At 40.1% G+C, this 25944-nt stretch overlaps 1 protein-coding gene across 1 annotated transcript in view; it reads left to right on the forward strand.

The window, feature by feature from the left end:
- The first annotated feature begins 3806 nt into the window (after window positions 1-3806).
- The window catches only part of ARHGAP22 (Rho GTPase activating protein 22), a 106681-nt gene continuing 84543 nt past the window's right edge, over window positions 3807-25944 (forward strand). Inside the window, exons 1-2 of the mRNA XM_063405702.1 lie at window positions 3807-5754; window positions 9700-9787. Of these exons, the coding sequence (XP_063261772.1) occupies window positions 5575-5754; window positions 9700-9787 (268 nt within the window). The 5' untranslated portion in view covers window positions 3807-5574. The remainder of the gene's footprint in view (window positions 5755-9699; window positions 9788-25944) is intronic.

Consider the following 25944-nt stretch of genomic DNA (forward strand, 5'->3'; position numbering starts at 1 on the left):
CCTGTGTAATGCGTTTATGGGGTTTCTTGTGGGGGAGGGGGAAAAGAAAGTTTCCAGACCCATTTATTTTTCTTATTTTTATTTTCCCTGAAAGAAATCAAAAGGGAAGGAAGTAAACATAGCATGTCACTTTGCTCTATAAAATGTTCTGAGTAGAGAGGTGCAGCTTTATCAAGTAGAAGTGATGAAGCACAAGGTGGCTCTTATGACAGTGTTTCTGAATGTGGCAATTGTCATCCAGATCACAAAATGTGAGCAGCTAGGTGACTGTGGAGCACCTTTTTGTTTCTGTTGGGATTGCTACTCTGTCTTGAGGGAACTAAAAGCCCTTTGTAATTCCTTATAACGGATGTTATTCTAGATGCCTAAAAATATCTTGTCACCAACTGCTTCAAATATTCTGCCTTTAATTCTTTGTTTATTGTGTTTCAAGATGCTTAATTCTCAGAATGTACTGAGGAAGTACCTTGGTTTTGTTTGTACTTACTGACTCTGATATCTTAGCAATTAAATTCACAGACAAATAAGGGTCTGTGATGGACACAGAAAAATCTAAACCAAGTATTTTATTTCCTACAATTCAGTAAAAGGATATTCAGATATCTCTTTATAGGCATATTACCTACATTTCCAGTAAATCCTTTTTATAAGATAAATTTGAATTAAATAAACCAACTGAGAATATCATTTATACTATGGGAAGCCACTTCCCTTTGTGGCTAGAACTTTAAACAAAGACTATATTAGCAATAATATGTAGTGTCACTGTGTCATCAGACTGAAGGAACACCAGAGCAAAGTGCCTCTATTGTAGGACAGTTTGTTGGCCAAAATCAATTATAATGACTATATTGATTTTAGCTAACTGCCTATGACATTTCAAAAGATTACATCTTTAATTGATATTGAATTGCATTGACTTGATTGATTTCCATGTCTGGTTTAAGTAAGTACTTACTGAGTGCTCAGATCTCTAGCAGTGTTCAGAGCTGGGAGTGGGAGAAGAGCAGAAGAGATTGTATAATATTGCCAGGCACGATTGAACTCAGAAAGGGGGGATGGTATGGATAAGGAAGGAAGATGTTGTCCCTATTACGTGCATTTTCAGGGTAGAAAATAGATGTGATGAGAAAACAGGAATGTGGATACTACATAGGGGCAGGTCTGAGTTGCAGAGGAACTCTTTTAGTGGTGTATGGCCCTCTGGATAGGGATTGCTGCCTCTGTAAGGAGTAGCAGTGTGGTTCCATCCAATTCAACCCATTCACTCCTTAGGATAATCTTTGATTTTACTGTTAGAGGCATGACAAAGAGGGGAGGCTTTTAGAGGGGAGTCTAATTAGTGTAGTCACAGGCATTTGCACAGTGAGTGTTGAGCAGCACTTCACTGCCTTGGCTCATATTCCTCCTTCCATCTTCATCTGGATATGAAGAACTTCCATGTGCCAGTGTCACTTCCAGTCACAGAAGTAATTTCGAGGTCTGTAATTCTGTTTCTTGCCTTATATAGTGATTTACCATCTCGAAATGGCTTGACTCGTTAGTGCCACCTGTGGGTGTGCCCAGTCTGTTGTTACCTTGCTGTTGCCTTGTTTCCCTGCTTCTGGGTGGGTATGGTGTGGGTATGTGGTTGGCGTTTCAGTACTGCCCTGCTGTGCAAATGAATCCTAAACCCAAGGAGAGTTCGAATCCTTTCTACAGTGATGTCTGTTTAGAACTTAGGTATATGACTAAATCAATAATCAACTAATGACAAGGTGAAGAGTGGAACCAACCTGTGTGGCGTTATTGAAAATGCATTACTGAGTCAGAACTCCAGAGCATGTAAAGTATTTGCTGAGTTGTGAGTCTGATTTATTGATTTGTTTTCTTCCTTATGTTCTGCTGATTCCATAATTATGTTAAATGGATAAGCACAAATAATATATTTCTACCATTAAGAATCAGGGACTTGATGTACTGCATCAGATTATCAAAGCAGCCCAGTAATCTGAGATAGCTGCTGCTTTAAAGGCAGGCTATGCTCATCCATAAAAGTTTTCTTCTGACCTCTATGCAATTATTGTATTCTGTGAAGCATGCAATATAAGCATCAATGCTGTTAATAGCCATAAATAATTCCCCTTTCTAAAAATTTCTATCTGATCCATGTTGTTGACTTGCAGATGAAGTTGCTAAGTATCTCCCTAATCAAATTAACTATTACAGTCACGACCAGAAACTAAGGAAATGGAAAGCTAAGACAGCATGAAGAATTAACAATCATAGCAATTGACTGAGACATGGTGCTGCATAAAATAAAATAAGAAAAAGATCTATGTTCTCCAGAGACTGATCATGAAAGCCTTAACTCTTGACTAAAATAAAAAATTACTAGATGAGCTGTACAAATAGTATCAAAGGGGCACTGAGGGAACATACAAGTTAACATATTTGGTAACATTTCAAAGCAAGATGTTTGATGTCTTTTGTGAGGTCTGTGTTAATGTAGATGGTAGGTTTCCAGCTAAATAAAACTCACTTCTTTTTAGAGGAAAAGGTAAAGTAGCAGAGGGTGTAGATAACTACATACAAGTCAGGAAAACTGGGGCTGATGGGATTTTCATGCTTAAATTGGAGAATGTTAAAGTGCTTCAATGTAGAGATGATTTATAGGTGCTTACTGAAAGATGGATTTGGGTATCACTGGACTAATTGGTTACTTTAATAGCCAAGATGTTGCCTAAGAACCATTTTAGTGCCTTTGATAAAAGCAAATTTTTGAGATATTTATTTTTGTAATGACATAATTTGTAACACGAATGTGGTTGGAATTTGGACAGTCTAAACCAGATTACAGTTTGGTCATAGTTGTAAAATGTGGCCTGGGATGAGGCAGAGAAGTTTTATTCAGCTCAATTCCCATGGGCCTCTGCAATAGATGTTTGAATGTGATCAGTGAGTTTTCTTATGCCTGTGTGTGAAATGGGTCCTCCACATTCTGGTGGTGAAGGGGCCGGGTGTTGTGGTACCTCTGTAACCATCTGCCAGAGGATGCTGTGCTGCCAGAAGGGCTCATACTAAAGCCTGAGGATGTTGGCTGCTTGGGGGAAAGTGGTTCTTGATACTTATTTTGATTATGAATGAAAATGCCTGTCCGACAGAGCTCAGACTACTGTGAGTGAGCTTAGAGAATATGCCTGGATACATCAAAGCCTTATTTTAAGTGAACTCTGTATTAAGGTTTTGTTGTTTGTTTGTTTGTTTTGCTATTGTTTTGACATGTAAAATGAATGAGAATAAAGGAGTAGTGGGTTACTTAGGAGAATCCAAAAGTTGCTGGTAAATTTTACTGATGCAGGGCTAATGATATATATTAGCTCACATTAAATTCAGCAATGTAGTTTTGGCATAAATTAAGAGAAGAGTAATTATGAAAAAGTTATGATGATGCTGCTGCAGCAGCACTTCTTACAGTATTTCAAATTTTTAACTAATTTTGAAGTGAAACTAGAAACAAAAAAAACCATCTAATTTTTCACAGCATGAAATAGTTATAATTTGGAACTTCTCTTGGTTGAGCCATAAGACAAAACCTGTTATTCACAGTTTTGTTGAGAGCAGCAGGATTTACTTTAGCAGTTTAAAGAAATAGAAAAAAAAATCCATACTGCATGTCAGACAGAGCTTTCATTGAGTCTGAAATTTAACAAAGTGATGCCATCTTCTGTCTATAAAACTGGAAGGTTGTTGGGGTCAGAATGAAAGCCTACTGGATGGTTACAGGAGAGGTGAGTAGATCCTTCAGACAGAGTGGAAGGAGAAAGTATAAACTTTTACAGTATAGAAACTGTAAAAGTGGAGATTGTGTCACTGAGATTTTTGATAATGGGAGGATGCGATACCGTTCAGATCTGCCTTCTGCTGATGGAAGTGTTTAGTGTGTAGACGTGCTGGTTTATAGCTCTTTAGAAAACACAACATGATGACCTGATGGCCAGGTCATGAGGAAGGTCAAAGCAGATTTTATCACAGACACCAATGTGATTTCCCTCACTGGATTACAGTGAGGAGGCTCTTTAAAAATCTGGCCTAAGTCCCTTATCTGCCTCTCTTTATTCTGCAGTTTGCTTCATGGAAGTGAAGAAATAGGATAAATTTTAATTTTGCAAATGTGATTAATTCTTTTATTTTTTTTTTTCTTTTTTGTTTTGTTCCCCAAACACTATGACATCCACATTATTTTTCTCTTTGGCTAGTGCTGGCAGTCTCATCACTGTGTGGTGGAGCACCAGGAACAGAAACCAATCACATGGTAACATCAAGGCCATGTTTAATTCTCTGAACCCAAAGGAGGTGGAATTAGACTGTACTCTGAGAGGCAGAGGATTGCTTTGCCTTTTCTTGTGATGGTTTGAATTAGTTGCAGTGTATCAGGGATACCTGGATACAAAGCTTACCTGTTTTTTAGCTGCAACAGTTCACAGTGTCAATGTGAGACATCATCGATGCAGATTTACTGGTCCTGGCCTGTAAACTCATGCCTGGTTCCAAGTGGGTAGTTATCAGTTGTGCTTTAAGTTAGCTTAAATGCAGAAAATGGAAGGAGTGGGATCATATTAGCGCTAATGAAGGAGGAATGGCATGAAATATTAAATAACAATTATTATAAGATACTTCATAAATCCAAAGGAACTGGAGGTGGAAAAGACCTATGAGGTCACCTAACCTATCTATTCTGGAGGACTGGCTTGCTGCCTGCAATATATAATTGTTGTCTGCTACTCCAGACTAGTTCTAAATGCCTCAAGCTTTAGTACTCTTATTGCAAGAGAGGAGGAAAGAAACGATCGTAGACTCTTCCATTTCTTAAACATTTCCTCACTTCTGTTTTTGAAACCTTTGCTTAGATTTACATGTTGGTTTTTTCCTCTATTTTGTCTTTTTATTTTTCAATTTTGTTTTTCGGCTTCAGTGTCAGAATGCCCTGAAGAATGAGATGACTTTAATAATTCTGGATAGCTATGTTATCTCTGTCTTTTGTGTGGATCACAGTCACTAGTTTGATTGACAATTCTCTCTATTAATCTTCCTCAGTTTTTAATTTTTTTCTCTCTCTCCTATGGCAGCTGTATTCACCGGCTGATCACCCCAAACTGATAGTGTGGGGAGTGAGAATATTTTTTATACTCTCTCCTTCTTCTCTTTGTGCCTCCTTACCACACATTTGCACATCTTTATTGGACAAATATCCTGTTAGGAGAGAGCAATATCATTATTCCCATGTAGAACTGGAAGGCAGTCATGATTTGCCACAAAGAATGGTTGTATGAGCAGTGCAACCCCAGTGGAGGTATTGTGTCTCTTTAGACACTCTGCAGTGAGCAGTACCAAAAAGGTGATGTTTGTCCTGTGTTTGACTGTCAAGAACTGGAATGTACACCCTGAAAAACAAGTACCTGTTCAAAAAGGAAACATGTCTGTCCATATCTGAGAAGAAAGTGTAGAACAGTTATTTAGCCTCTCAGAGTGTTCTTACTACTATTTCTTTGTTTCACTTTGTAATTGCCTTCAGCCCGGTCAAGGAGTCTGGTGATGGGTGAACAGATTGGGCCTCCCTCCAGACCATCTTCTCCAAATCCTCAAGAACGTGTGCTGAAATGTGGCTGGCTAAAGAAACAAAGGAGCATCATGAAGAATTGGCAACAGCGGTGGTTTGTGCTGCGTGGGGATCAGCTCTTCTATTATAAGGATGAAGAGGAAACTAAGCCCCAGGTATGACTGGAGAACTGTAGGAGTTAATGGTTGTGACTTCTGTGTGATCACAATTATGCTTTGATTGTCAGCTCATTTCAACCATACACACCTAAGGAGGTTCAAAGGCACAAGATGCTGCAGGGAGGCTTTTCTACTACCAGACAAATGGTAGAGCTTGGAAAAAGCTTAGAAGGTGTTTACTTACTCACTAGGGCATGCTGACCTCCGAATCTTAGTATGGTCAGCGATGAGACTGGAGTTTGACAGGAGGAGCTGTGGAGTTGCAGATTACTGAGGCAGGAGTGATTAACCTTGCTTGCTCAGCTGGGACTCATTATCTCCAACTAATCCATTGTTAGCCATGAGGTGAACCAGCTGCTCGGAGCTGCCCTGTGTGTGTGGAGTGTGTAGGTTTTGTTACATGCTGAGAATGGGTTTTAATATGTGTTTTAGTGTGGGCGGAGAGGGAGTGGGTGTTGTGCTATGGGCTAAAGCTTACAGAGGAGATGAAGAATTTCTTATTTTTTTCTAATGCCTGTAAAATTCTCTCAGAGCATTTGAGCTAAGGTCTTTCCTAGTTGCTGTAGTAGATTATGCATCATAATTCACATAGTCATTGTTTTGACTGTCAGGCCTTTAACCAGAGTCATTGAACAGAGGGAACATAATTGAATGAGCCAGACAATGTCCCTGTACTGCTGGCTCCTGATGAGTCAGTACAGGCATTACAGAGTGACAGTCAGCCTGTGTAATATCATCACCACCCACATGCTCATTACAGACAATTATTAAACTGCTTGATGCAGCTGCCTGCTTGACTGTCACATATAAATTTCACTGCAGAGTGAGAATGGAAATTAATATTCCTCTGTGGGGCTGACAAAAATACAGTAGATGAATGAGGATGTTGACTGCATCTTACATCTTGCACTCTCCTGATCAGGGATTTGATCCACAATTGTCTGCTGTGTAAAGGCTAAAGAGATTTCAACTTGATGATGTAACTTGATTACTCAGGATGCTGCCAGCAACAGCTGGATTTTGCACTTCCGAGCCAGGCAACACATCTTCATGTGCAATGCATGTGGGAGAGCTGGGCACTTCTGAACCATGTCAGTGAACATGATAAGGAAGAAATGGCCTCAGGTAGTCACAGTGTAAAGGGTTTCTTTAACCCTGACCCTCTTAGGGCACAGCTTGCCATACATTTATCACTGTGGGAAGCCATTTTGTACAGAATGATACAGGACTATGTCCTGACTATTCTTGTAGGAATTGCAAATTAGAATTTGCATCTGGCTTTGGGACTGTATGCATCCCACAGGTGAGATATACTTTAGGGATTTAGAGACAGCTGTTGCTTGAGATTCTCTGGAATGAAGGGGCAATGGCAAAGGTGTGCCCATGCATCTTAGAAAAACAACTGAGACCCTTTGTAGGGAGAGCTTTTTATAGGCCATGGAAATATTCTCATTAGTTGTTATTGATATTAATCCCTAATTTCCTTCAGTCCTAAAGGTACTCATGTTTAATTTAAGTATTTTTGTTTTATTTATTAAATATGGCCTTTAAGCTTGTGTGTAAAAACGAAATCAATAGTTTCACTGAAATTTCCATTGATCTTCTATCTACTTGATTATTTATACATACTGTGAAAGAGAGTTGTGTCTTTGTCATTTTCCTGATAAAGTCAAATGGGATTTATGACATAATGTTTCAAAAGAGAAAAATGAAACCACATCTTTTTATTCATGGATGTTGCATTGCCTATTTTTATGAAAATTTGTTCTTTCAGATTCTTAGAGGAAACTGTAGATATGCTTCCTTTTATAATATTGCTGAAAGGGTGGAGCTTTAATCTAATGGCAGGAGAATCACACAGGCTTTCTGGAGTGAAGAGGAATTATTCTGTTGTCTTAGTGGATTGAGTACTGTTGAAGGTGTGAATATTTGTGTGCCACATGACAGTTGTAGAGCCCATTCCAACAGAGATTAAATGTTAGAAGGTGGACTTGCAGCCATTGCTTTTCTGCAGAATTTTGGGGTTTTTTGCCCCCATGAGGACAGCGGGAAGAGAGGACTGACCTGCAAAGTGTTTTTGATGCTCCTACTGACTCTGTCAATAGTTGTGGGTTTTAAAAGTAGCTTTGGGCTCATTTCTATTCCCAGGAAAAGAGAGAGCATGCACCCCTCCCCATTTTCCAGGGGAACAAAAGCCACTGTGCAACTAATTCATTAACCCTTCCTTCAGTATTGACTTGACATGATAAAAGGCTTTAATGCATCCGCAGTAGGCTTGAATTTTACACTTCAGAAAACAGCAGAATTTTCTAGAATGTGTTCTGGCCACTGGACTCTAAAGATGATGTTTTATACAATACTTTTCTATACCATTTGGAACAATTTCAGATGCATCTGCATTTTTGTCAAGTTGCCTTTCCTATGTTTTCTTGTTATCTCTGGAATGTCTTCAGTTTATCTTATAATTTCAGTGAGCCTCAGAGTCAAATTGCAGGGCGACAGGATTGGGACGTAAGGGTGCTGGAGGCTTATCCTGCTGTGTTGACTTATTTTATCTCAATTTTAAATGTTACCATTCTTGAGAAACCACTCAGCATGGACTTTCCTAAGTGCTCTCTTATACAGTGTCCTTCCACAACCTTACCCTTACACTAGGTAGGGGATGGGAGCTGAGCCTTGACACTGTTGAACAAAGCATTTGTAGGAGGATATATTCCTGAGGAACAATGCTATGGAAGCTATACTGATTAGTGGCAATGAAAAGTAACATATCTGGTTTCACTGTTTTATAGAGAAGATTGCAAAAGTCTTATGATGGGTTGTGTTCTGTTAGTTGAAATTCTGGATTGTCTGTCTCATGAGATGCTAATTGTATTACTCCATTATATGTGGATATGAAAGCTGCCAAATAGCATAACTAAAATTAGTTTTGATTACCAATGTTATGATGGTCCAGTGTGTCTTTGATTTGATTGTTGCCAGATTAGAAGTATGTATAGCTACGTTCTCATCAACCAGAGATACATGTGAAAAACCTGACTGAAAAAATTTCCTTCATTTTCTGTTCACCAAGAAAAGATGCTTTGGACACCGTTTGCATTCCAGGGCAGTTCAGTGCAGGATTGGGAACTGCTGGTTACCCTCTTCATGTCTTAACTCTTTAGAGTTTCAGTTCTTACTGTCTGACTGTGCATATGTCCTGAAGAATGTTAGCTGGAAACCCTTTAAAATAAAAGAAATAAAATATCAGTGATTAAATGCTTGTTTCACTCATATTGCTGGACAAGAACTTCCTGTGATGTCTTTTTCAGTTTTTCCATAGATTAAGAGGATTTTGTTCACTTTGAAGATACTATGTCACCAGCTATGCAGAATTCCCAAACTGGAATAAATTGTGTTAATTATACTTGGGCTCAAAGTGGAAATGAAGCTGAATACTGGCAGCATTTGAGCTTGGAAAGTAAAGAGGTTCGGATTTTTTTCTAGGGAAGTTATAGTCTTTTGGATTAAAAGGTAGTCCATTGTCTTGCAAACCTGAATTATTTGCTCTCTTCCAGTATCTCCCTGGGAATTTCAGTGTACTGAGGATCTCTGGAACATCAGCCATTTTATTCAAATGCATGCTGCAATCAGAAATTCAAGGGTGTAGGAAGAGTAGGTGTAATGGGAGATGAAACTTTTGCAAGGGATAATTAGTTATGGAAACCAAGGAGAATCATTTCTGCATGCTCAGAGTAGGGTTATTACAGAGGAAACAGCCCTTAACCAGCAATGTCCAGTGTGAGAGAAAGGACAGTGAAGCATGAGAATGACCAGCTCAAATCCTTTCTTGCTCAGAACTGTGGAAAGGTGTTGGGATCAGTAGATAAGCAGGACTTAAATTTACTATACTATATTTTATCGTGGCCTCTCCCTTTTCACTAATGTTTGTGTCCTTTACAGGGCTTGATACTACTGCAAGGCAGTCAGGTGAATGAGTTACCACCTAATCCTGATGAACCAGGGAAACATCTCTTCGAAATTACCCCAGGTATGCCAGCAATTTTTTGTGCTTTCACTATAACATCACATCATTCCTATCAGTTGTCACTAATGATGATTGAGTTGTATTGATCACTCCTGAATGTTCTGATACACTGGTAAGATTATCTAGTGAGACTGAGAAATAGGACTTGACTACATGCTGTTCTTTGTTCTGGATATAAATGCTGCTGTGGTATCTCATTTTCATTTTATAGTGGTTGAGATGCATCATGCTTCTTGGCTTTCCTGTTTGGAGAGGGCTCTTTACTTGGAGCGTTGTGCGGTCTCTCAAGTGGATGCATTCTTCTGGTTGTTACAGGAGAAGCAGGCATAGAACACAGCCCAGGACTTATGGAAAAGGGACATGCAGTCCCTGGATGCAATCTCTTTCATGTATACTAGCTATTTGGGGAAGTAGGTGGGAGGGCAGACAAAAAGCTTCAAAAACTTCCCTTTTGGATGAAAGGCTTTAAGAAAATGGATGACCTAGCATGGAAGAGAGTTTGAATTTTTTTCAGCTAGAAAATCTTATGATCTGTCATTGTTGTGTTAATGTAAAACCTTTGCAGTCATTTTGGCTCCCGTATAAACGCTTCCTGTGGACAGAGTTGGTATCTCCAGGACAGATTTAGAATTAAGTTCCACGTTGCAGTATAGCAATTGAATTCGGTTGATTTAGTTCTGATTGTTTTTGGGAGAGGATCCCTGTGCATGGGTTTGAATGCTGTATATTTTGGAGGTAGTCCAAGGTGACAGGATCCACAGAGGAAAGAAAACCTCTTGCACTGTTTAAGTGTTACTGGGAGGGAGGGACTGAGCCAGTTCATCTATCTCCCAGTACCTGAAGACTGAGTTCCTAGAAAGGAAGGGGCAGACAAATGTGAATGTGCTAAAAATTGTGTGAGTGCACTGACTCTGACTCAGTCACGCTTCACTTTACTGCCAGCTTGTCCTGCATGGATTACCTGTCCGTGCTGCTTAGCATTGTCTGTCCCCACAGCACTGGGGCTGCAGTAGGGTGAGGTAAAAGTAATTGCTTTAAGCTGCCTCTTGGGTTTTAATGGAATTTTTAAAAACAAACACTTGCCCCTGTATTCGAATGTTGTTGCTGTAGAGCCAGGTGTGTTTTTACTCTTTGGGGGTCTTTTTCTTACCTCCCTGTTAGGCTGGCTTAAAATGCCATTTTTGCACACCCCTCTTGAGACAGTATCAGGCAGAGCAAGAGCAGGCGGTGCTGTAAGGCTTTCAACTACACCATCAGGCAGTGTTCTGCAATACCTTAGTCACAGAATTCTGTCTGACACAGAATTCCACCTGGGGAGAAGAGATTCTCTTTTTTCCGCTTGCTTATCACTGTGCACTGTTAATGCCTTTTTTTTCCCTTATATGGCACCATGCTCGAATAAGCAGAGCCCCACAAACAGCAGGGCATTGGGCCCACAGTGTTACCTGTATGGAGGATCTCCAAGGAAGTGGCATTCATTGCTGGTCTGAATGTGACACCTCTGCAACCCCATACTGTTGCAGAAGGACTGTGGACATGCAATGTGAAAGCACTTGGGTTGCTATGATTCTGAATGATCCTATGTGTTCTGGCAGTGATCTGAAATAATTAACTGGGCCACAGACTGGCTTGATTAAGTTTCTTTTGATTCCAGATGGCAAAATAGTAATTCTGTAGTACTTGTCCAGCCTATCAGGTTATATTATTGTAGCCTGCAAAAGAATTGTCCTGAACTGCAGGTTTTGAAGGTGCAGTTTTCATCACCTCAGTTGAATTGACTTGAAGTCACTTTTTGCTTCAGGTGAGCTGGTACAGCAGGGTTATGTGGCTAGTTGAAAGGGGCTATTCCGAAAGGTGGAAAAAAATGACAGTGCTTAGCATGGTTTTGGATCCCAGGACATTTGTGTTCAGTCTCGGTTTTTGACATCGCACTTTTCTGTGTTCCCTGGAAAAATGATTCAGTCTTAGTGTTCCACTGACTTGTCTGCAAAATGAAGATGTTTTCCCTAACTTATGCAGCTAAATCCCATTTGTAACAAACTTAGTTGCTACATAGATAACAAATATTGAAAAACACTATAAATAGCCAGTCAATACAGAATGTGATTGACACAGACGTCACTGGAGAATGTGGCCTGAAGAGTTGCCCATTTTGTTCACAGTACATTTATTCTGTGCTGGTTTTGGCATAAATGCCTTTTCTTTTTTTTGCATTTGTGTTCTGAAATGACCGTGTTCTGTCTGGTTGCCAGCCTGCAGAACACCCACGTAGTGAACAGCTCTGAAACTGATGCCAGATAGGAAGGGCACCACAAATGATCTTGCAAGACCCAGACCATTATTTTCCATCACTACCCATCTTTCCCTGTGTTGGATGTATGGACACGATCACATTTCTGCCTAATTGTGTTTCGTTTATCCCACTATAAACTAGGACTCTACAGTTTCTATGGGGATGATAAGACTTTTTTAAATTTGTCTTAGCTAAGTTAGGGATTTTGTGAACACAGGTACATTCAATAGCTGTAAGTATAGACTGGGGTTTTACTGTGCTAGTAAACATCAAAGCTTTACCTAACAAAATTAAGAATGGAGTGTAACATTCCTAAAATGTACCTACAGCTGATACCAGCTTATCTGGCAAAGAGAAGAGGCTGAGATCTGAGAAATGTCCAAAGAGTTCCAAAGTCTGTGGTACCAGTTAACTCCAAAACTCTATTTTGTGATTAATAGCTAAGGTGCTTGGTGTCCTTGTTGTAAAACTGCTGCTGAGATCTTGCCACCTTTCCTCTGCTGCAGGCTGTGTTAAGTTTGGCTGTGGGAGCTGTTCCCTCAGAGTGCAGGGACTAGAGTAACAGCATGTCCTGTGCTGTAACAGAGCATGTATTGATTTTCTGCTGAGTAACAAGAACTAATGATGGGCATTGTGTATTATTCATGTTTCATCAAGTTCATTTCTAAGCTGTATAGGGTATCTGGGAGAAGGGTTAAGTGGGGCCATGAGAGACTGCAGAACAGTTCTACAGTCAAAGCAGTGTTAGATCTGGTGACAGGACTTCTGAAATATATTCCTTTTTGGGGAAAATATGTAAAATTCTGGACTTTTTTGAATCTATCCATGCTTTCCTTCATCATAGCTGGAAGTTCAAAGTGGAATGGTGGGGTAAGCCGTGGGTGCAAGTTGCTCTCATACTCCAGTGCACATTGGCAGGTGGTGGGGCACGTTTTTGTAAAATTGAGGGCAGTATGAGGGCAGGTGCAAATCTTGTACCGTTTGGGATAATAATTCCACAGCAGCTGGTACTTATGGATGGAAATGATCTATGTTGCTCAGGAGAGGAGTCCAAATCTGGCAGCAAAGACAGCATCTGCTGTTGCTAGGGGCAACAGAACTACTTATTGTTGACCTGGGCTTACAGTGCATTTTGGAGTGGTGTAATGCAGCTTGTAAGAAGCCACAGGTATTAAGCTCTGAGAAAGTCTTAAGGAATGTTGATGCCTTTAGTGCTCCTCAAGCCTCACCTTTTAGGAAACTGATGTTTTAATGTCTTGTGGCAAATGGTCTACCTGGTTTCATTCCCCAGTCTCTGCAGGACTATGAGATGCTCAAGTTCTTCTGCAGACAGAGAACTTCCTGATATAGTAAGGTTTTTTAGAATCAGGGAAGGAAGTGATAAAAGGTTCAGAAGTCAGGAGGTACTCATGGTACACATCTTGATGTCTCCTTATCACTGATGATAGCTAGTTCCTGTTTCTTGCTGCAGTGCTTTCTGCCAAGGTGAACAGTGACAGCTCTTAGCTGAGACTTTCTGTGAGAATCAGAGTGTAGTTTCATGAGTTTAATTTCTTCATTGGAAACAGCTGCTGAAGGAGCTGATCTTGTTTCCATATGTTTAATCCTATCTTTCATTTCAGCTCTTAAGACAGAAAAAAAATTCTTAAAGCAGCTGGACTTCAAGTCAATTCAACTGAGGTGATCGCACGTTCACGTTGATTTTGTGCTCCAGTTGAGTTAACACCAGCCTTCTCTTTAGTGAGGCAGTTCAGTCCTCTTCATAACTGTTACCTTGATCTTTTTGCAGACTTAACCAGAGCAAGGACCACTGCCTATACTCGATTTACATGTCAAAGGTTATTTTCAAAATCTTAGAAGTCAGTTCTCTATGGTGTGCTCTTTTAGTTAATTATAAAGGCTTAATTCAATATAGGCAACTTGCCCTTACAAAAGGGATTTGCATCGAATACTGGACTATTCAAAGATGCAGTAGTGGTTGCACTATGCCAGGGGCTAGGCTGGGGCAAAATAAAATGCCTCATGCAGAAACTTTGTGTAGGGTTTATGTAGAAGGTACTTCACTGCCTTGATTGTGCTATATAACAAGAAAGAAAATCAAGAAAGGCAAAATAAGAAGGTAGGAGTCCTAGTTATTACAGGAACAGTAATTGCTGTCTACTTGTTCTGTAGGGGTCCATTTGTGTTGTTGACAGTATCTGACAGAGAAACTGGAATGGCAGCTTGTTTGTCGTGTAGCAGTAGGTGGAATGATGCCCACAGAGAAGTCTGAGCTGTGGTATACTTCTGCATCCCAGGTGATTGACACCAATTAAGCTATTTTTATGGCCTTTTTATCTCAGTTCCTGTTGAGATGGTGTGTAATTAAAATAACTGGAGAAGAAATTAGAAATTCATACATTGGAAATCATTCCATGTTCTCTATTATTCAATGCAAATTGCAATTCTAATTAACAGTGGGATCCTGAGTTTGCCATTGGTAATTAAGTTTTCTCCTGAAGTCTACAGCTGAAAACTGACTGTGCATATCTGAATATGTGATGATGTTGATATTTGAGAAGTATATTTAAATTTCTGTGATTTGACATCCACCATATTGACTAGGGAAATGGCAGCAAAATAAGGTAATTTGGGTTCCTACTAGAAAGTTTAAGACTGTGTAGTTGCAGCAGTGCACTCTGGAAACACTTAACAAGAGAGAGCTGCAGATGTTACCATGTCCATGGCATTTCCTTGACCTGGGCAAGAATATTGGTGGGCTTGGTTTTGCTGTGGAGGGCCCTTGTCAGAGCTGTGTTTATTACTTCTAGATGTCTGGAGCATAGCTGAGAGCATGCTGATATATGTCACTGAAAACATAACTGCCTCTTGGAACATGAGATAAACTTTTTCATTTATTGACAGGTGAGAAATAATAAATGTCTTTTCTAATTTGTCTTTCCAAATGAGTGCCCAGAATGATAAAATTGTATGCTTTCTTTGCAGTCAGTCTGGAAACTGTTTTGTATTATTATCTTTTACCTTGGGTAGTGACCTTTAAGGTAATAACTTTTTAACACTCAGATGATGATGGGTATATCTGCTTGCCTCTTCCCAGCTGCAGTATATTTTTATGCTTAAGTGCAGTTTGAGTCTCCTTGAAAGTGTGTATCCTGACCTTCTACTCCTGGAGAAGTGTTGTTGATACGTTGTTCTGTTCTGCTTGCTCCGCCTCTCCTGAGCACTAGATGGTGCTGGTTCTTTCCATCATCTGCTTGGGCTCTTGCTATCTGTGATGGCACACGTCTTGAATCCCTGGCGACTGAGTGCATCCTCTCAGAGGAAACTAGCTACTGTGTTTTGTTCATTCGTGTCCCCTCAAGGCAAATCAGCAAGCAAAAGTTCCCTAACAACGTCTTTGCCCAGCCTGTGAAGCCAATGCTGTGCTCTGTAGGCAGAATACGGTATTGAACACATTTCTGCACATTTGCTCAGTTGGTTAGAGCGTGGCACTGATGATGCCAAGGTTGTGGGCTTGATGCCTGTAGGGGTCATTCACTTAAGAGATGGGCTTGATGATCCTTGTGGGTCCCTTCCAGAATATTCTGTGATTCTGTAATATTCTATATTGAACACACTCCAAGTATTCACAATATGCAGCTGCTGTCTCAGATGCCAAAATCAACAGTCTTTGAAAACATTTGAGTTCAAATTGTTTATTTGAATCTTGGTTTGGTCTTAAAACAGTTATATAAGAGCAGAACATGTTCTGTACAGACACGTACAGTAACGACTATGTGGGGAAGACACTTGGATGTAGGTCACCATTGTTTCAGGTTAACATACTGACCCAGTGCTTATGGGCTACTTAGTGGCATCTGTGTGACTGCTTTTCTTTTCTCCCATTCTGAACCTGCTAAACTTATTTTTCAAAATATGTATCTTCAGAATTTTGCAATTTTAATGAATTGGCATTTTCCAAAAGGTACTAACTGCCTTCCTTGGGATTAATACTTTCCTAATTCTACTGAGATTCTTTTACTGAGCTGAAGAAAATAGCTTTTGTGGCCTGTTCAGACCTTGATAACTTCCTTTAGCATCCACAGAAGTATCAGTCAGCTGCTGGTATTTCTAGGCTTGTTTTATAAATGGATTCAAGTTGACAAACTGTTACTTGAGTAACAGAGACCCTCATTTCTCTTGTGCAGATAAAAGCTAGCAGCTCAAATCTTCTGTGGGCAAGGCTTCTCTGCTTACTGATTTTCTGATCTGTACTTTCCCTGAATGCTTGACTGCATCATGTCACTGACTTCTTATGAAAAGAGAATGTGGAAAGAAAGGACTGAACTTTGCTCTCAATTCATGTAACCTTACTGATTTCCACAGTGTTGTGTTCAGTCCAACGCTGTATCCCTACAGCTTGACCAATCCACTTCTGCCTACTTAAGGTGATGACTCATTGCAGGTGAAGGTCTTTGGACTGCATGGAGAGTTTTGTGCAGAAAGGTTATTAGGCTCTTCTTTTCCCCTGAGGGCTATGAGGCTCTCTGATAGTTAAGAATGTTTTGGCTCACCTTACCTTATCAGTTTAAAACATCTTGAAGGGCATCAGGAGGCACCTGCAGCCTGTAAATTGCTTTTTGCTTTGTTTTCTTTTTTCCCCTAGCATATGCAATGCCCAAGGCTTATGTTTGCATTTGGCACCCAATGATGCTGCTTCATGAAATAAACAAGATCTAGCCTTTGTTTCATTAGAAGTGTTTGATCTACTTCAAGTTGTACAGTCTCCATCCCTCAGTGCTCTGGGGCTGTGAGCAGGTGAAAGTAGGACTGGAAATGGGCTGCAACAGCAGACATGTGTTCTGCTGTCCTGGGATTTGTATTCCAGGAGAAGATCTGCATTTGATCCCTGATCAGGAGCACCTAGCTGTCTTTAATGCATGTGCTGGCTTTCAACATGAATGATGGTTTTAAAACTTCAATTGCAATCGCGTAAGGCCTGCTGTGAAAGGAGCATGAGACTTAAGAAGTTTCATGAATAGAGCTTTCTCCTAGTGAAGATCATTAAAATGTAACCTCTGACTGGTTTTGAGCAGTCTTCCTTTAACCCGTTGTATTCCTGAGAGACAAATATAGCATTTTATACAGGTTGCCCTTTGGGTATAGAAATATGGCTTTGTAGCATGATGGCATATTGTAGCAGAAATGTATAAGGCATGATTTGATCCCCCCAGGTTGATTTTTCAGTGCAAATTAGGTAAGATTTTGAATACTTCCTGCTGAGACCTTCCAGAATGAGTTCTCATATTGAATATTATGCCTTGAGGATAAAATATTAAGTCCTAAGACATGTGTGATTAGTGGAGGGATTTTTTAACGTATTCTGGTGCAAGTACAGCTTTGTTATGTAGAGATATGCTTATCAAACAGTCAGCATGATCAGTTAAGTAGTACCATCTCTCTATTTCTTGATAGTTTGTCAGAAATCAAGTATTCAGTGATGTTTTACAGCTTGTGTGCTCTGTTGCTGCTGTTATGGGTTTTGTTCAGCCACAGAAAGAGCTGTGTGCCCATTTGCAATAACAATGGGTGAATTCTCCACAAGACTTATGCAATGTCTGGGATCCCTGAGGCTAATAAAGTACTCTGTTAGGTTAGCATGATGAGGTAGAATAAGATACATGATGTATGGCAATGTCACAGAACACACTAAATTCTAGCAGGAGTGAAATAAAGACAAAAGGAAGCGGCCTCAAGCTGTGACAGGGAAGGTTTAGGGCAGACATCAGGAAGAATTTATTCACTGAAAATGTTGTCAAGCCTTGGAACAGGGTGCCCAGGGAGGTGGTGAAGTCACTGTCCCTGGAACTGTTCAAGAAAAGACTGGATATGGAACTTCATGCTGTGGTTTAATTGACATTATGACCTTCAGTCAAAGGCTGGACTCAATCTTGGAGGTCTTTACCAAGCCCTAATGATTCTGTGATTCTGTTCTATGATATCGACAATCCTGTGAGGCAGCACCACTCACACTTTGGAGGTTAGCACCTGTTAGCACTGTACCTTAACTGCTCAGTAGAATACACTGACTTACAAATACCATGTGGGAGTCATTCTGGAAAGCAAAGGTCAGAAAATTAAAACACAGGTCCTTTTTACAAGGCCCACAAAAAGTGCGTGGGGGAAAGGGAGTTGCAGCTGGGAATGTGCTGGTCCAGGATCCAAAAGAGAATATAACTGAGAAACTGCTGTCAGGGGTGTTTGTAAATGCACTAGTAACCAGTTTGAAGTGGCAGCTGGCCCACTGTCAAACACCTGTGAGAGACGGTTCACAGGCAAAACCCCCTCTGTATTTGTCTGAAATGCTTTAGGGATAATTAGTGTGCTATCAGTGAGAACCTGCCTGCTCTGGGCTTTTTGAACTTCTTAAGGAGGAGAAAATATGACAAGGATGTATTGCCTATAGTGTAACACTTAAGCCTTACACCCAGCTTAAGGACATGCAGGGGGTTTGTTTGTTTGTTTTGGTTTTTTGTTTGTCTGGTTTTGTGATTTGTGGTTTTTTTTGGGGGGGGGGGAGGGATTTGTTTGTTTGTTTGTTTTTATTGGAATGGATTTAACTCCCTGTGCTAGTTATCCATACATAGTTTCACTGTGGGAAATGCATAAGTGCTAAGTATGCTAAGGCAGTGTGGCTAATCTGTGTTGCTTTTACTAGCGTTACAGCAACTTTATTCCCTGAAGTTCATGGTAAGCTTGACAGTGTCTCTACAGTTCTCATCACAGGGACTCTGCTCAAGGTACTGTTCTCTAAAGGCAGTGAGGCAGCTGGGGTCAGGCCTGTGGTCTGTCTAGTGTAGTACTGATGAGCTTAACAGTTCTAATTTTTTTCAAGCACTCTATTTGAAATGAATGGGATTTCTTCCATTAGGAAGCCAAAGTTCAGGCCATTGGTCATTACAAAGTTTTTTCTTTTGACAGACTTTAAATGTTTACTTTATCGAAGTTTGTGTCTTCTATCTCTGTTCTAGCAGGTGCACAAGCCTGTAAAGAAACATTTTAGCCAGAGTCCATCGCTCATCTAAGTGCTCTTAAGGTGTTGATACCCATGTTTCCATGTGGTATCAAGGATGTTATGTATCATCCTGGACTCCTAAAACAGTGTTACTAGCTCTGGGATTTGTTTTGAACCACCAGCTGTCAGACAGACATGAAAATTTGGGGGAAGGGGCTGGAGGAATTTGAGATAACAAAGAAAAGAGCTGTGCAATCAAAAGTATACAGTGTTAAAAGGGAGTGTGTGTAAGACAATGGGGAAAGACTGACCCATACAACTGACCATGTCCTATTTGCATTGAAGGATAATTGTGCTAAACTGGTTATTTTGGGTTATGTATTTTACTACAAAGATTTATAAGCACTCTGGCAACTTCTAACTTGAGAGATGAAGAGCCTTGTCTACATCAGTAATTCTGTCCCAGTATAATTGTGTCAAAAGAAAGCCTGTACTGGCATAATAGTGTAATCAGGAAAACAATTACTTTTATTCACACAAAGAGAAGTGTCTGCCAAGATCACTATTGTGTGAGAATCCTTCTGCTTTTACAGTATGCTTTTTGTATATGAATCAGAGACTCAAAATTATGCCTTCTGGAAGGGTTCAGCAGAAGATATTTTCCAGATTAAATGAATTCTGGTCCACTTTGAGTGGACAGACAAGGCTTCAGCTGCCTGTTTCTGTCCCTGTGTCCTTTATAGGTCCCGGGTACAGATCATAAGTGTCATGTGTTGCTAATACTCTAGAACATAAAAGTAGACATCCTGCCTTTAGTTAGCTCTGTGACCCAAACACATTGCAGCAGATAATACAGGAAGTTAATAAAAATGGAAATAATGTGCTTGTGATCATGTTTGGTAAGAGAAGTAATATTATCCCCTCAGCCCTGGTTCTAAAATTGGTAGAGGTCTGTGAAAGGTGTCATAATTATGGCTGTGGGCCTGTAGGGTGACTAAAGTGTCTTACTAAAGGAGATGCATAAGGACTGAGGAGGACAAGTGAGAAGAAATTCAGAGTTCTCTTTTAGTAGTGTTTTGAGGTTACAGCTGTTTCCTCTTGGAAAGCACAGTTTTGCCTTCAGTTTTGATGCCAGCATCAGCACAGGGTTCTGCTTTGGTCTTGGTCACTTCAATGAAAATACTAAGCTACATATAAGGAGTTATTTCTTAATCACCTTCAGCAAGACATCCTCAGCTGTAGGAGTCCAGATATTTTTTATCAAGTTCAGACCTTTATGCCATTAGCTTTAAGTTCTGCAGCCAGTGAGCAGTTGTCTCTCTGTGAGCCAAAGCAGATCCTCCTCTCTCTTCTAGAAGCAAGGATTCTTTGAAGTTAGTAAGTGCAAAAGCTTGCATACATTAATACTAGACTATCTCCTCTCTGTGTACACTGGAATCTGTTAGGAAAGGGTTCCTTTCACAGCAGTTTAAAGTGCTAGGGGCAGCAAGATGCCTTCAGGTATTTGCAGTAAAACTGCTTATAATCTGTGTGCTTAGCTGATCTTCCCTTTTGGACTCCAAGCTGGTGTGAACTGTAAAAGAGGAGACTTTTGATCCTTTCTTTTTTTCGTTTTTAAGCCTGTGAGGCTTTTCTTAACAGAGCTGTGCTCCATTGTAAACTCAGCCTAACCTGGTTAACAGGAATGTGTTTTAAGACACTTGGGACAAGGCAACCTGTGAATACAAAATGTTTGCTTTCATGCTTCTCTCATACAGTCTGGTGATATATCTACCTTGAACTCATGTTTTCTGTGCTAATGTCTTCTGTGAAGTACAGATGAACTATAAATTGTTCCTTTAAATGATGCAGGTCTAATTCTTCTCTCAGCAGGTTATTTTTCATAGTCTTAGGAGCCCAGAGAACTGCAGTTTTCAAAAACATTTCCTTTGCAGTTTATATTAAACATACTAGAAGTGTATATTTGGAGGGAAGGGGGCGATGAAGACTGGGGTTTGAAAGGGTGAGGATGGTTTACATTGCTCTGCTCTCACAGGAAAAAAGCCTGAGGGGAGGTAGCATGTCACTTCATTAATAAATACTAGGCTAGAAAATTCACTTTGTAATTTCAGGCTCTTTTAAGAAATGTAGTAGGTCTTTAAGGGAGTTAAAGTATTTAGATATGTATGACCTAGGACTGGTTGTAATCTACTCTTCTACCTCTGTTCTAAATTGCCAGAATAGTCTTTTATTTCTTCTGAGTCCAATGGCTATTGGGAAATCTGTGGAGAGTCATAGAATGTTCACATATGGCCTGGCAAGCCACTTCTACTTGCTTCACCATGTATTTTGGAAATCCTGGAAATAATCTATGCTAAATCTGACTTAGAAAGTAAGCTTTTCATTTTACAAAGGCTTTAACTTTTGAAAAGGAAGTCTGTAATTTGCCCTGACTTACAGATGATTTGATTCATATGGAGAAGAACATAGTAGAAATAATTTTACACATCAAAAAAAAACAAGCTTTTATTGGCCAAGCTTGAAAATTCTAACACATTCTGCTGAACTTTGAGCATGGGTATTAGTATCAGTTGTGAGCTTTTCACAAGTGCACGTTTCATACCGGCTGTCTTAGGTCCATTTTCTACAAAGCTCTACAAACCTGTTTAGTAGTTACAATGCAATGATTAATAAATACCTTCAGCCACTACAACTCTGTCATGTCTGTAATGAATCATTGAAATAGAATAACATATTCCTCTGCCATCCTGCAATATTTTAAAATTTTCTTGGTTAGAGTCTTTTCCCCCCCGAATATAAGTGTTTGGCTTAACTAAAACTGAAGTCTTTACCTCTGACTTCCAGATACTTAGCATTGTCCAGAAATATAAAAGTTCATTATTCACACAGCAATGTTTAGCAGCTGGCTTTCCCTTTCAGTGGCAGGTAATACTCTACTGCATTTCTCAAAAAATGAGAGAGAATGTAAACTTTAAATCAAGAATTTCAAATGGTGGAAGCAAGAGCTATGGTTGGAGAAAAAAAGTGCCAAGTAGATGCGTTATTCAAAAAATCTTAGGACACTTAGTCTGCACCAGTTCATTTTACAGGGACATGTTAAGTCCTTGGAGTTTTTGAAAAATCAGCCTGATGGTTTAGTACTTGAACCCCAAATTTAGACATTGAACTCTGGGCTACTGATTTTGTTACCCTAGTCTAAAGTTGGTGTGGGCTGTTTCAAGAGAAGATGCGCATGGTTAACTCTAGGTCTAAAAGGTCAAATTGTTAAGAATTACAGGACTCCCACCCTGAACAGCTCCTGCTATATAGATGGACTTACATGTATTAACAGAAATTAGTCTCCAAAGAACCACACTGCAGAGTAAGTGGGTTTTGTTGCTGGAAAAGTGCAAGCATATCTACCTTTCTTATTGCACAAATATCTACTTGAAATTTTTGCTGTGTGTAAATGTAAATGAACTTTATATAATATTAAAAATTACATATAAAATCTCAATTTTATTTGACCCAGACAGATTTGGCTATCCTTAATATATGATATTGTGTTGAGCCTTCCAACCCTTCAAGTTGTGTCAGATCTTATACTTGTAGCAATCAATCAACATGTTAGGGTCTAGCATGAGAGTTTCTGGGGTTTGCCTTTATTTAGGCAAAATATTTGAGTGGCAGTTCTGCACTCTTACCTTCATTAGCTGACTGTTGAGATGATCTGCCTGGGCCTGACTGCATTCAAAGCAGAAACTAAGTGTGGTTTAGACATTAAAGAATCTTGAATTTCCTATGGGATGACAGATCTAGACATCTGACTTCTGCATCTCCCAAACATTGCTCAGTTATCTCAAAATATTTTTGTTTTGTTTTAATCTTGACTGTACCACTCCTCTCCCCCCCCCAAAATGGTTTCTGGTTTGTATGCATGTTCTCTGCTGGCCTGATCCCCTGCTAGCTCATTCTGGCTGGCAGGATTTGGACTGGCAGTATGTTTGACCACAGACACATATTGGCTTAAATTTTAGGGAACTTAATGAGTGCCCTCTGAAGTTAAAATGACAAATGATCTGCAAAGTGCACTGAAGGTATGTAGAGCATGCATGTCCTGCTTTATATTATTTAGATGGATTTTTCAGGTTATAAAAGAGGTGGTAATGGTTGTTGTATTTTAGTTTACTAGATATTAGGGGTCTTTATTTAATCACATTTTCACTCACACTTTTTTGGTTGGCTTTTTAATGAACAACTCTTTAGCTATATTTTTTTCCCGAGGGTTTTGGCTTCTCTGAGTGTATTTTTTTCAATTTTTTTCACTTTCATGATTGACACAAATATATATCAAAGTCACCAATACATTGAAGATTTTTGTTAAATTAATCTTTTTTTAATGAGCTAGTGTTGAAGAACTGCTTTGTTTTGGGTAAAATTTGTATTTTGCTGTGAAACTCAAAGCATGCATGGTTCATTTATATGTGAGCTTTGGATGGCTTTCTGAAAGCTGTCAATATTGGCTTACTTTATTGCTGACCTTCAGTGTAATTTTTTGCCATCTGGAGCAAAAGTGAGGGCAGGATTTGTTACGTGGGGTCATGACTAGCTGTACTGTGATAGGATTAAGTGTTCTTGAGCTCCATTTTGTACAGCGGTGCTTCTGGGTCATGTCACACTCTCCACATGGTAAGGGTATCAGAGGCTCTGCCTTCCTCTTGCAATGAATGCATCTGAAGATTGTTATTTTAAATACATGGTGATGGTTATTGCAGTAAATGACTCTCAACTATTTTCATCTTGGACCATTTAATTCCTTTAGGTAATGTCACACAATCAAAAGATAAGATGAAGTTTTTGTCAATTTTCCAAATATTTTGTGAAAATAAGGAGAGTTTAAAACTGTAATATTTCAGTAATAGAAATGAAAAAATTCTTTAAATGCTTTGTTGAAGCTGTCAGATTGGTTGTCTGAACCAAGCATTTGTGAGGGGCTCTTTATCAGCCTCTACCTGTCCATATGAAATGGTGTACATAATAGTCCTGAAGCTTCTTAAATACTCAAATTTCAGTAACTTCTGGGTAGTCTGGAGGAGTTCTCTGACATGCAGCATCTAGTACCTTTCCCCACGGAGCTGACTTGGCTGCCAGGCTGGAACAGTTGGAGAGGAGGGTGCTTTCTCCATCTGTTTTATCTATCACTGCTCTGACAGTGCCATTAGGAAACACACTGGTTTTTCCAGAACTTGGAAAATCTCCCCCTGCTGGTGGCTGCCTGGAGTTTGCTTTAAAATGAAATGGAGGAGTGTTGCCAGGAGATTTGTCCAGCCCCTCAAGCAGGTGGTTTGCGTGCCTCTTCCCTGAGATCAGATCACCATCTAGCCAAGAAGAAAGGGAAGTATCTGCTGCTTTACAAGGGTGAGGGAGCGCTTTGCACAGGAGATGGATTTCCAAGCAGCTGTCAGCTATTGGCACTGTCTGACGAATTTAGAGGCTCAACAAAACTACTGAGATGAATTTTCACACATCTATCCAAGAGGAACAAGTTGATACCAGCCAAGCCAGAATACTGGATTTCCTTCAGTTCTCTTGCAGGAATATCTTGAATTTCTTCTAGTATGTTTGGTGGTGGTGGGAAAGTTTTCCTGCCCTGTCCATCTTCTGTCCTGTGTGGGATTTGGTTTTGTTTTGGTTTTTTTGTGCTAACTAATGAATGCTCATACTCTGGGATTGCTCAAGTGTGCAGTTAACAGCTGAATACTCTGCAGAAGGACCTCTCTGTAGAACATTGTAGTCTTTTTTTTTTCTTTTTTTTTTTTTTCTTTTTTTTATGGGAGACCTGGTAGACATCTACCCTTTAAGTTATTAATTTTCCCTCCTAGAAGTCCTTTCTGAAGAGCTTTAGTTCAAGCTCAAGAGGCTGATATGTACTGGGAGCTGGAGCTGCAAATTGTTATCAGGTCATGGGTTTAGGCGATTTCTGGTATTTTAAGGGTATTGAAAGATGTAGGTCCTTGTTCCCTCCCCCGCCCTCAAACTTCTATTTGTCTAGCTTTCTCCCCTCACTCCCAAACTGTAATTTTTTGTGCATTGCACACTGCTATCAAAGAGTCAAATCTTCTGCAGTGTCCAGCCTGGAAAAAACTTCATCATTCAGTTGCTTTCTTGTGACATCCAACTCTTAAGCTTGATCCAAGCTTTGCAAAGGCAGCCAGTTTGCCTGTGAGTTGGTGTATAAAACACACTGTGACTCTGCAGCAGGGCTTAGGGCACGGCTGCACCTGGGCTGTGGGGATTCAGTAAGCAGGGTCTCTGCTGCATTAAGTGAAGTGCTGCAGGGTCTAGAGAACAAGCACAGAGTGATCAGAGATCCAGCAAACCTCTCTTCTAGGGATGTTGTTCTTTCCTTATCCCAAAACCAAATGCTTATCTTGTCTTTGTGTCTGGTGACTCAGTTAGGTTAATGCAATTAAAAGTGAGTGTGTAAACAAGCCTTCTGAATATTGCTAGAGCGGTGCTGACCTTTGCAAGAATGCAAGGTCCCTGTAACACTCAGTATCTTTGTGGAGACTCAGATATACGGTTGAAGTGTTTGCTCTTGTGGGGGTGTGTGATGTGGGGAGGATACCATATGACCCTGTCCTGAGAGAATTTTGCAAGACGTGAAGTAGTCTTTCTGGTATCTTTTTGTGCCTGCTGAAGGTTTCGTTGGGTGTCTGTTGCCCTCTGGCCATCTGAGAGCCTCTCGCATAAAGCAGGCTCCGGTGGCTCTCACCCCTTCAAAGGGGCGACTATAATTAATAAGCCGGTGCTGTTTAAGGGGCAGGGAGCCGTGAAGCGCTGAGTTCTGCCTCGAGGCCGGCTGGAAATACGGGCGACAAAGGCGGGGGGGCT

Source organism: Prinia subflava, chromosome 9 (genome assembly GCF_021018805.1).
Source record: "Prinia subflava isolate CZ2003 ecotype Zambia chromosome 9, Cam_Psub_1.2, whole genome shotgun sequence".
Taxonomy (NCBI): domain Eukaryota; kingdom Metazoa; phylum Chordata; class Aves; order Passeriformes; family Cisticolidae; genus Prinia; species Prinia subflava.